This window comes from Drosophila mojavensis, unplaced genomic scaffold, assembly GCF_018153725.1.
Source record: "Drosophila mojavensis isolate 15081-1352.22 unplaced genomic scaffold, ASM1815372v1 contig_136, whole genome shotgun sequence".
Taxonomy (NCBI): Eukaryota; Metazoa; Arthropoda; class Insecta; order Diptera; family Drosophilidae; genus Drosophila; species Drosophila mojavensis.
In genome coordinates, this window is record NW_025318667.1 from 1,943,785 (window position 1) to 1,955,017 (window position 11,233).

The 11,233-nt window shown below is 47.3% G+C and overlaps 2 protein-coding genes across 4 annotated transcripts; one reads left to right on the forward strand and one right to left on the reverse strand.

Annotated features, from left to right (window-relative positions):
- Positions 1 to 4,012: 4,012 nt before the first annotated feature.
- On the reverse strand, positions 4,013 to 8,429 carry LOC6585565 (uncharacterized transmembrane protein DDB_G0289901). Of its 3 annotated transcripts, XM_002011157.4 has the most exons (12): positions 7,623 to 8,429; positions 7,300 to 7,548; positions 7,092 to 7,244; positions 6,832 to 7,029; positions 6,565 to 6,777; positions 6,293 to 6,505; positions 5,977 to 6,228; positions 5,497 to 5,910; positions 5,196 to 5,432; positions 4,887 to 5,132; positions 4,674 to 4,826; positions 4,015 to 4,612 (listed from the first exon to the last, which is right to left on the reverse strand). In XM_002011157.4, the coding sequence occupies exons 1-12, from the start codon at positions 8,323 to 8,325 to the stop codon at positions 4,179 to 4,181; spliced, it is 3,465 nt and encodes a 1,154-aa protein (XP_002011193.3). In that variant the 5' UTR covers positions 8,326 to 8,429; the 3' UTR covers positions 4,015 to 4,178. The 3 variants fall into 3 exon arrangements, with proteins under 3 accessions (XP_015016440.2, XP_032588760.2, XP_002011193.3); XM_032732869.2 differs by lacking the exon at positions 5,977 to 6,228 and having other exon boundaries at positions 4,014 to 4,612; XM_015160954.3 differs by lacking the exons at positions 5,497 to 5,910; positions 5,977 to 6,228 and having other exon boundaries at positions 4,013 to 4,612.
- Positions 8,430 to 9,413: 984 nt separating this feature from the next.
- On the forward strand, positions 9,414 to 10,021 carry LOC6585564 (cell wall integrity and stress response component 2). Its single transcript, XM_002011156.4, has one exon. It carries the CDS (start codon positions 9,494 to 9,496, stop codon positions 9,968 to 9,970), a length of 477 nt encoding a protein of 158 aa, XP_002011192.1. The 5' UTR covers positions 9,414 to 9,493; the 3' UTR covers positions 9,971 to 10,021.
- The last annotated feature ends 1,212 nt before the right edge of the window (positions 10,022 to 11,233 follow it).

Consider the following 11,233-nt stretch of genomic DNA (forward strand, 5'->3'; position numbering starts at 1 on the left):
ATTTCTCGTTACTCGCTGATCAAACTACTCGTTATATTTCGCATGAACTGCATGAATTCTTTTCGAGTAAAAAGTGACGAGTAACTAAAAGCAAGTAACGAGTAAGGAGCATCGAATAAAGCGTAATGAGAGCGCGAATCGAGTGACAAGTAATGATAAGGAATGCTGTCTAACGAGTAAAAAGTAATATACATATAACTAGAACCAAGTACCTGATTAACGACAATGATCTACGATTAACAGGAACAAAGCGTGAGTAACGATTAGCCAATTGATACTAACGAGTAGGATGCACAGAGTATTCTAGCCAAGTCTCAGTTAAGATCTTATGGCATAGCTGTCTAATAGATCTTGTCCCACACAATTGGACTCGCTCGAATTCCCACTCGTTACTTATCACTCGCTGCTCTCGTCGCTTTAGAGGCTCATTTAGCTGTCTGACTGGACACAATTGACCAAATTTTGCTAAGCAAATGCGTGTCATGCCCTGAAGGGGGTTGATGATGAGGTTGTTTATGTGCTGACTCCTGCTACTAGCAGACGACGAGCAGGCGTTGCCAGACATGTACAAATTATAATGCACATGTGTGTGTGTGTGTGTGTGTGTGTGTGTGTCTGCGTGTGTGTTGAATAGTTGATACAATTGATGATTTGTACATAGGACTAGAGATGGCTGCAGTTGAGCAAGCACAAAAGGTCATGAACTCAAGCAACTAGAGAGAAAGACAAAGAAAGAGAGAGAGAAAGAGAGAGAGAGAAACTTGAGCTTATCTTAAGACTTGTAAATGTTCGCTTTGAAACTGCTGAGTCATTACATATGTGAGCAGTAACCATGAGTGGGTGACTGTGGTGCCAAAGTGGGACAGCCTTAACTCATCCACAACGACAACAACAACAGCAACGACAACAACGACAACAACAACGGTGACGTTAACACGTACATCCTGTGCTAAATATTTTCAACAGGATTTGCAGAAAAATAAAAGTGAGATGTGAGAGGCGTGAAGCGGGAAGCGAGGGGCGTAGTACTTAGTAGACACAGGCGAGACACGAGCAACGAGCAGAATACGCATTAGCACTGCATTTAAAAAACATTTGTGGTTTTTATGCTTAATCATCATCAAGCTGATGATGATGCTGATGATCATTGTTGGGATTCCCAGCACGCTTGTATATATTAATAAAAATGCATTAGTTCACATTTATTTTGGACATAAAACGTGTTGGAGCAAGCAACAAGCGCGACCCCTCCTTCGCCTCCCGTGGGGCAGTTTGACTTCGTTGAGCAAAAGCAAAAACAAAAAAAAAACAAAAGCGCTGCAGATTTGTAGCGTAGTAGCACCACCGCAACCACCAAACCGTGAGCCATCGCTCCACTCATTTAAAGCTTAGAGACTTTTACTTTTACAGCGAACGTTTGAAAGCAAAATAATGTACATGACAACAGACGCGGCCGACATCCCTTAGCCGTCAGCCCTCAGCCCTCAGCGGGGACAGCGTAACTAGTGTCATGTGGGCAGGCCAACCCACAGTGGGCCGCCCAGCCACCGATGCGACGACCTGGGCACTTTCGCTCTCGCTCGCTCGTAAATTTTAGATATTCGTAGCACGTGCAAATTATGTACAATAATAAAAAAAATAAAAATAGAAATAGAAATAAAAGCAGACAGAGATGGCGGGCAGTGAAACAACAGCGGAGCGAAAGTGAAAGCCAGCCAGAGACTACTCCAGCTGGATAGATAGCCAGATAGCTGGATAGATGTAGATGTAGATGTAGATGTAGTACAACCTGAGCCCCAGATGCGGGCGATACAAATCCAACCAAAAAAACGAAAAAATAAAACAGGGTCAGGCAGACAGACAGTCGCACCGGGGGACAGGGTCAGGGGGCAGGGGCATAGTTGCGGAACTCGTCTGGCTGTCTGACAAGTACATAAACATGTCTGCGCCTAAAAGTCTGTTGCATTTTATATGCCTAGCCCCCCCATCAGCCCAACAACAACCCGAGCTGAAACTGAAACAAGAAAAAATATTGATTTATTCAAGAAACATTTTTCAAGCAAGCGAATGTTTTGCTCTTAATAAATTTGCAGACTTATTTTTTTGCCTTTTCAGATAGTTCTTTAACTCGAGACAAACTTCGTAAGGCATACGGAATATTGCTGCTCTCTCTCCCTCTCTCTCTCGCTGTCCCTTTGAGTGTATAATGGCAATTGAAGTGGGTATGAATTTTATATATCTTATATTGTTATCATTGTATGCTATAAATGAATTTCATAATTATAATAATAACAATCACAATGACAACAAGTTAGGATGCTCTAATCACGATTGCTCTACTAGGAGATACCATGAAACCAGCTAAGAGCTGATATTTCTATCATTCTACGATTCTTTTGGGCACACGTACATTGCGTACAAAGGGCACGCCCCCTCATCGAAAATCTATAAATGACTAACTTGTGTTCATCAGATGTACACAGTAAAACTGAAATCTCTAGATCTAATATTTAGTATCAAAATTGCGCTTAAAAAACGAGATACATTTATCGATTATTGTCGATAAAATGAAATGGGATGATTAATCGACAAAAAATATCTCTAATAAGTAAGGATCCAGACGGGGACAATTACGTGTCAGATCGGGACACCAGAATATTACCACCAAAAACGGGACCTATCCCGGTATTCCAGGCAGCCCTAATCATGACTGTAGTTAATTTTCTATAAATTTGTTTCACAATATTATTCTGCCCTTAACTTCCATTAGTCGCTCTCTACGGCAATACAATTATAAACTTTCCAGCTAAAGCATATTTAAATTTCCATCCTTAAGCAAAGTACTTATAATTTTGTTTTCGTTTTGCTTCCTAAGACTCAGAAAGCTAGCAGGTATTCATTAGGAGTTTACCCACATACCATCTGGAACGAATTGTCTCCCAGAGGTGTCGCATAATATTTAACACCCAGTGAAGTTCACGCTTATCGCTTATCATTAGCAACTTGGCAACATTCAGCATCCGGCATCATCATCCTGGGCAACCGAGCCCCACCACTGCGAAAGAGCGAGAGAGAGAGAGAGAGAGAGAGAGAGAAGTGCCATAAGCTGTCTAAAATTTATAATTGTGCTCCATATTTTGTATTTCCGTATTTATGTTACGTATTTCCGCCCCGTGTTTGTTTCACGTTTCAGAACCATAACAAATTATCTCAGGTCATCAATTATGGGTGCGACACGGGCAACTCAAGAATCAGCTCCGTTTTGTACTGTTTGGCTCTGTACATTTTTCAGTACTTTGTTTTTTGTTCTCTTGTTTTCTTGTGTTTGCCTCGGTTTTTTGGTTGTTCGGGCAACTTTGCTGATATTTTTATTGCTTTCATTATGATTTCATGTGGCGTGAGCACGTTCTACATTCCAATTCGTGTAGGCGAGCGGGCGGGTAGTGGGTCTGTCGACGGGGGCGGGGTCCGAGGCAACCACCAACTTTTCCGTATTGAGTCAGCGCTGACGCCCATTTGTCTAACCGAGTACTCGAGGCGCTTCACTTGGCTCTTGGGTGTTAATAATGTTATCTTTTATTTATGCCGAGTTGCTTTCTGGCTCCCACCCTCCATTTGTTTGGCCCTAGTCCTGGCCTAGTCCCCGCCTGCCCCTCTCACACGCTGTTTAAACTTTTTCGTTTTGAATGTAATTGCATTTTGTTTACCTTTATACCATTGTACCTTGTATTTTCTATAAGCTGGGAAGAGGCACACCCACTTCCCCAACAAGTGCAGAGTGGCCTATAGCTGAGGCCAGCTAGTAGCTCAGTCCACATCTACAGGGCATCTTCGAGTCCATCACAATCTGATGCTTATTCATTTTGTGTGACTTCATGGGGGGATTTTATAAATATGCTTCTCAAATTTAAAAGTGTCTCGCGCCTTGACGAAACCCAACAACACCACTGCCTTAGCCCCCCCAACCCAGTTGAGAAACTTTTCATTTTGTAATAAATAATTCAGTTGTCTTTTAATACATCAAACACATTAAACAAGTTCACTTAGAAAGTAGGCAAAATAAATAAATAGGTGCATGCTATGCGATATAAATAGGAGGGGTGCACGGATGCCTCGCTTAGCCCATTTTAGAAGCAGCTCACGTAAGGCCCGGAGCGAATCCTTTGGGCTGCGCTGCCTTAGGGGCTGTGGACGTATGAGCCGCCGCAGTTTTTGTAGCACAGGTAACTGGGGCGATAGCGCCATCTGCGGCAGTAGCGGCGATAACAGTTGTTGGGGTTGGGGGTGGGAGGCGCGGGTGTGGGTGGGAAGGGAGTGGGTGGGAAAGGTGTGGGTGGGAATGGAGTGGGTGGGAAGGGAGTGGGTGGGAAGGGTGTTGGGGGATAAGGTGTGGGAGGCTGCGGAGTTGGTGGCTGCGGAGTTGGTGGCTGTGGAGTTGGTGGCTGCGGAGTTGGTGGCTCAGGTGTGGGTGGCTCAGGTGTGACAGGACAATCGTTGCCCACACTACCAATGACGCTATTCAGGGCTTGCAAATTGACCAACGCATCCAAGTTGAGATTCAGCAGCGTGACAATAGTATTCCGATTGCCTTCAACGACATTCTCCGGCCCAGCTGTAAACAATTTCAAAGTGAAGTTTTCGCTTCAGCTATGATCTTTCGTCATGTTACTCACTGTTCAGCTCGTTGTCGAGCTTGTTGGCATTGCAGGCAGCGCTGCTGCCTCTGATCGAGTTCAGCAGATCGATCTTAGCCAATGCCGATGCATCCAAGTTCACCAGCTTCAAGATCGTTGTATCGTTAGCCATCACAATTTGTTTGGGACCCCCTGCAAAAGGCGGTCAGTGCTTAGCCATGGCGCAGCTAAAAATGCAGCCTCTTCACTTACGGTTGACGGTGTTGGAGAAGTCATTGGCCACATTGGTGGCAGTCACACCATCCTTATCCCAGATGTTCATGAGTAGATTTCCATCTCGATCGACCACCTGAACAATGTCGTCACGAGGAATATTGCCGCCAGTTACAGTTCCCACAACGGTGTTCAGCACATTGGCGCCGATTCCAGCTACCAAGTCAAGGTCCACTCCCTTAATGACCGTATTGCCACTTCCAGTAATCACGTTCTTGGGACCCGCTGTTGAGCACGATTTAGGGAAATTACAACGGATCAGCTTTGATGACTGTCGAGTGCACTTACTTGTGATGGTGTTGCCACCTTTGTTTGCAATGTTTTGGCCCGAACCGCCACCCAAAAGACCTCCGACAACACCGCCAACACCACCAGCACCGCCAGCACCTCCAGCACCGCCTGAACCGCCTGTGACTGTACCCACAACAGAGTTGAGCAAGTTAACACCAACTCCAGCAGCAATATCACCATCGACTCCAGTGATGAACGTGTTGCCATCGCCTCTAACCACATTTTTGGCACCCTCTGTTGATGGTATAAAATGTAGATTAGACGAGGTAGACTTTACATTTGCGTAGCCTACACTCACTTGTGATGGTATTACCGCCTTGGTTGGCCACGTTTCGGCCAGAGGATCCACCGGCACCGCCACCACCCAAGAGACCTCCGGTAGCGCCGCCCACCAGACCGCCAGCGCCTCCACCACCAGTGACACCACCCAAAACGCCTTTAGTGACGCCACCCAGAAGTCCGCCAGTGACACCGCCCAAAAGTCCGCCAGTGACACCGCCCAGGGCACCGGTAACACCGCCTAACAGACCACCGACACCACCAGCGGCTGGACTACCAGCACCAGGAGAGCCTCCAGCGCCTCCAGCGCCTCCGCCTGTCACCGTGCCCACAACACTGTTGAGCACATTGGCATCAACACCCGCAAGAACGTCGGCATCCACTGCTTTGATGATAGTATTGCCGCTTCCGGTGACAATGTTCTTAGGACCCGCTGATAAATAGAGAAGGAAGCAAAGCTAGAAGGCAAGATCTACACCTATAACAGTTCAAAACTCACTTGTGATGGTATTACCACCCTTGTTGGCAATATTTTGAGCGCTAGAGCGAGCTCCAGTGACGCCGCCTAAGAGACCGCCAACACCACCAGCAGCACCCCCGGCACCACCAGCACCGCCAGCACCGCCTGAACCGCCTGTGACTGTGCCCACAACAGAGTTGAGCAAATTAACTCCAACTCCGGCGGCAATATCACCATCGACTCCAGTGAGGAACGTGTTGCCATCGCCTCTAACCACATTCTTAGCACCCTCTGTTGATGACATAGAAAGCTGATCAGATGAGGCTAACCTCACACTTGTGGGGTATGCACTTACTTGTGATGGTATTACCGCCCCTGTTGGCAATATTGCCAGCCTGAGAGGCTGCTGAGAGTGCGGACCCGGCAGCGGTGCCACCTGTACCCTGGTTACCTGTAACCGTTCCAGCCCTGTTGGTCAGCACATTGGCATCCACAGCCGCAGGCACATCGAGACCCACAAGTTGGCCAAAGAAATTGTTATTTCCACTAACGATATTTTTGGGACCAGCTGGAAATGTAAATAATATTGTAGAAACTCCCTTTGGCAAATGGCAAATGGGCACCTACAAGTGATCGTGTTGCCACCTAGGTTGGCAATATTCCGAGGGATAGAGCTGCCGGTGGAAAGTACAGATGAGACGGGATTGCCACCGGCACCAGAGCCAGTCACTGTACCAACAGTATTGGTCAAGATGTTGGCACCCACAGCCGCAGGGATATTAGCATCCACCAGTTGTCCAAAGAAGTTGTTATCTCCGGTGACAACGTTTCTGGGACCAGCTGCAAAAGGGAACGGATTAAGTTGGGGAACAAAATGAGTGGAAAAATACATACTCGATATCGCGTTGCCTGCCTGGTTGGCAATATTTCGAGACAGCGCGCTGACTGGGCTAGCGGCACCTCCAGCACCGGAGCCTGTCACCGTACCGACAGTATTGGTCAAGACATTGGCATCCACAGCGGCGGGAATATTGGCATCGACAAGTTGTCCAAGGAAATTGTTATTTCCGCTGATAATATTCTTGGCACCAGCTGAGAGGAGTAGATGATCATTAACAGGGAGACTACTTAGATTGCGTTCGCACCACACTCACTTGTAATCGAGTTGCCTCCTTGATTGGCAATATTCAGGGGCAGCGAGCCGCCCAGCAGGCCGCCAACAACAGGAAGAGAGCCACTGGAACGCTTGGCGGTGGGTGCGTCCTTGCCCAGGGATACATCAGGATTGACCAAGTTCGCCGATTGCTCTGCAACGATCAATGACTACAGTGACACATCAGTTCTCAGCTGGTGCTAGCTTACGTATCAGCGTGTTGGAGGTTGCGGGCAGCGAGCGATCGAGTGCGGTCATTAGACCCATGATAATGACCTTTGCCACGCCCATGTCCAGCAGACGAACAATCCAACTGTCTGGCGTGGCCGCACAGAAGCCGCTCTTGTTGCCATTCGCAATAGACGTCAAGCTGTCGGTTAGGGAAATAATTAGCGTGCTAAATCCGTTGATCTGCAGCACGTTGACGCCCGCATCCTTGCTGTCGTCCTTGGGACCCACTAAGGGTTGAGGGGAAGGGAAAGTGAAAGTTAGAATCGACTGGACTGTTTGCCCTCTACCAGTCGCTACTTACTCTCAACCAGATTCTGCACAATTCGCTGAGTCTCGACGCTGGAGGCGCCGCACACTTGGAGCAGGGTGCTCAATATGGCGCTCAGCTCGGATACGCTGCGTTGCTGCAGGAAATTGACAATCGATTCGCGGTCGCCTTTGATGTTGGCCGCCTTGTCCGCCTGCTGGAGGGCTGTGCGCGTGCTGCGACTGCCCAGCATGGGTAGGTCGGAAGCCTTGACGGATGTCGTGCTCTTGATGATCTGCACCACTTGCTTCTGCGAGCACTCGATGCTGTTGAAGGAGCAGAGGGCCAGGAAGGATTTCAGACTGAGCGTCAGGCTGTTTTTGTCCGTCGACCTCTTGATGTCCTTGATGACGCGATCACAGCTGCCGCTCGCACTGCTGCCAATCAGCACATCGATGATCACATCCATGCCCAACTGCAGGAGTACAGCACCGGCCTGCAGCGCCGTCGCCTCCATGTCGCGCAGGGACTTGACCGTCGCTTCTTGGGAGTCCGATAGCTTGATGCCTCGCGCCTGCATGCTGGCCACAAGCAGATCAGCCAGGTCCTTCGCCGCCAGTCGTCCGATATTCCCAGCTCTTCTAGCCGCTGCCGACGACGCTGTGGTTGGCGCCGCTGTTGAGGCCGTGGTTGGCTTCGCCTCGAACGGTATGAGGAAGCCGGTAGATAGAATCAGAAACAGCTGAAGGCGCCACATATTGCTGTCCTTGTCCACTTGCACTTTTCACTTTGTCTGCACAGATTTCTCAGAAGTGTGCCCAGATGATCGCAACCTGAGCGATTGATATTGATGGGCAGTGGGCGAAGCGCTTTTATGGCTATGCCGGCCTCTTTGTGCTGATTTTTATCAGCTGCGCTGTGAGTAAATGCGGCTACTTGTCGCAGCTGCTGATAACGCCCCATCGGCCAGCAGACCCAAAGATAATCGTGTCGTATGCGGTGTTGGCATGCAGCAAACGTGACCACAAATCGCCAAACACCATCGGCGTTGATGTTGACAACAGCGACTTGATTTCGCTTCGCTTGTCACATTCGCATTCTTCTCGCATTATTTGTCATCTGCGGTTTATCGGCCGCTGTGGTTCCCAAGATATCCAAGCTCCTAAGGCTGTCTAGGCACTGGTCAAAGGTAAGATCTTGTGCGTCTAACTTATGTAGATCTCAAAGAAGTAGACCTTTTAGATGTATTTTTACATAATTATAATATAATATTACTTGTAAACTTTAAACTTGAACTTATGGGAAGAGTAAAATCTTATATCCTTATAATCTTAATCCTGCTTCATATAAGTTTTTGTTTGGGATGCGCTTTGGTAATACAATCAATTCTTCTCTTCTTCTTTCAGATATATTGATTACATTGAACTGTTATATCATATTGGAAATAAATGCAAATGATAGACTTATTTTAGGTTTTCCTCTCAAGTATCACTATTCTAGTGGCTCTTTCAATTGATCATCATCGATCTATTCTCAAGCAATGCAATGGCTAATCTCTTACCCTACGCTCCAGCCAAAGACACAAAGAGAGCGGGCGAGATAGTAAGAGAGAGCTGCGTATATGTATATCTAAAATAAAAGCTCGCTCCGAACTGTAGCTCAACAGCCATGAAATTAGAAGCTGACCCAGATACTGAAGCAGAGCCGCAGTTAACAATTAATCTGTTACCGCTGGTCATGCACGTGCCCAGAGCCACTGTGTGGCGTGGACAGAGTTTGGATGCTCCGATTTCCGCATAGAGATACGGAGCAGCGGAGCTTGGTATAAAATGCTTAAATCGCTAACTGTGGGCAGCCAGTTAGAAATTTGACTAACAACCCAACAGCCTAAGCATCCCAGCTGAGTCCCCCCACACAGATAGCAAATGTCCGCCCTGAGCCATGATCAACGTTTCGTGCTGGTGCTGCTGATTGCCACGGCCAGTGGTGCTTGGCTCATTGCTGGCACCACGGCGCAGACCTTCACCGCAGAGGATCGCAATGCCATACAGAAGTTTATGGATGTCTTGTTGAATTTCCTCGACGCCGAGGCGGAACCTGCGAATGCCACCACCACCGAGAGCCCAAATAATGCCACCACCACGGATCCGCTAGAGAGCACCACCTTGGCTAGCAATTCGACAAGCCCGGAGGATGGCTCGCTCACAGAGTCCACAACAGCGAGTAATTCGACGAGTACGGACAGTGAGCCGACGAGTGAGAGCACAACTCCAGCGACGAACGCCACGAGCGAATCAACCACCGCCATCAGCAGCACCACCCAAGTCAGTGCGGCACCAAGGCGTATGTGCTTCAAGCGGGTGTGCTACAAGTTCGTGGGCGACAGAGGATATATTTTTTAGCTAAGCCTATCGAATGCGACGAATAAACTCGTTACTCGTTACTTCTATGAACTACTCGTTGTTCTCACTAAACTGCACCCAAGTTGTATAGCTCGAGCTATTTTGAGTAAAGCTAGTTAGTTGAACTCTTTACTCTGGCCAACTCTCCGTATGCCTTTAGCCTAGCTATAAATAACTCGCTACATCAATTAACTCTCGTCATACCTATTCGTCATAGAACACAGTCTAGCTGCAAGATCTGCAGTTTCCTCGATTCTCTCTCTACTTTATCTGAAATACCCAAACAATGTTTTCTTTGTGTGTTTATAAACTCACAGAGATTCGTTCGTTTAACACAATCCCTCATGCTTGGCCATGAGAAGTTGTTTGTTTCATTACTGTCAAAGCTGTCAAAAGTTTCAAGACTCTGAAACAATATTTATTTGCTGTATTTAAAGCTACTTATTCTATCAATAGCCAGCAGACGAAAAGGGAAGGATGGTGAGGGAGGGCGGTGGTAGGGACTCGTTACATTGAAGTTAGCTCGTTACATGAGCAGCGCTTTGAATGGCTTTTGCACTTGCCGCCGACTATAAATGATTGAAGGCTTTTTAAAGACAAAGCCAATTTGCAAAACGCCATCGAAACATGATTCAGCAATAAATGGCAAACAAAGCGCCAAGTTTGCTGTCAGAAGTTTGTTGCTGTTGCCAATCCCAAAACGAATTATTTCAATTAAAAGTTTTGGGTGCACAGTTCTTAATACTGTCAACTTGGTCGTTTATGTGCCCAAGTCTTAATTGTCCCAGCAATACGAACCATAATTCTCTGTAAACAGAGCGAGAGCAAAAACAGATTGAGAGTGAGAGCGAGAGTGAGAGCGAGAGCGACAGTGTGAGGGAGACACACGCACATGTTGACCAACAAACTGACAAATAAAGCCCATGGGCGAAAGCTTTGTGGCTTTTCAATGAGTTGTAAACAAATGAAATTTTATTCGTTAAAAGATTTTCGGAATATATTGTGCAAATAGTTGACGCCAACGTTGATGCGGCGCCTGTCAAAGAGAATTCTATAAATTTGCACCCGCCCCCGCCCCCAGTCAGACCTAAACGTAATGTGAAATGGCTGTTTGCCAGTCGACGTGTGTTTGTGCGTGTGTGTGTGTCTGTTGTACGCAATTGCCCACATAAGTAATTGCAAGCCAAACATTTTAAAGCTAGGGGAAATCAATGGGTGAGTAAGCCAGCTCAATTAAAGCGGTAAATAACGAGTGGCTCAAAC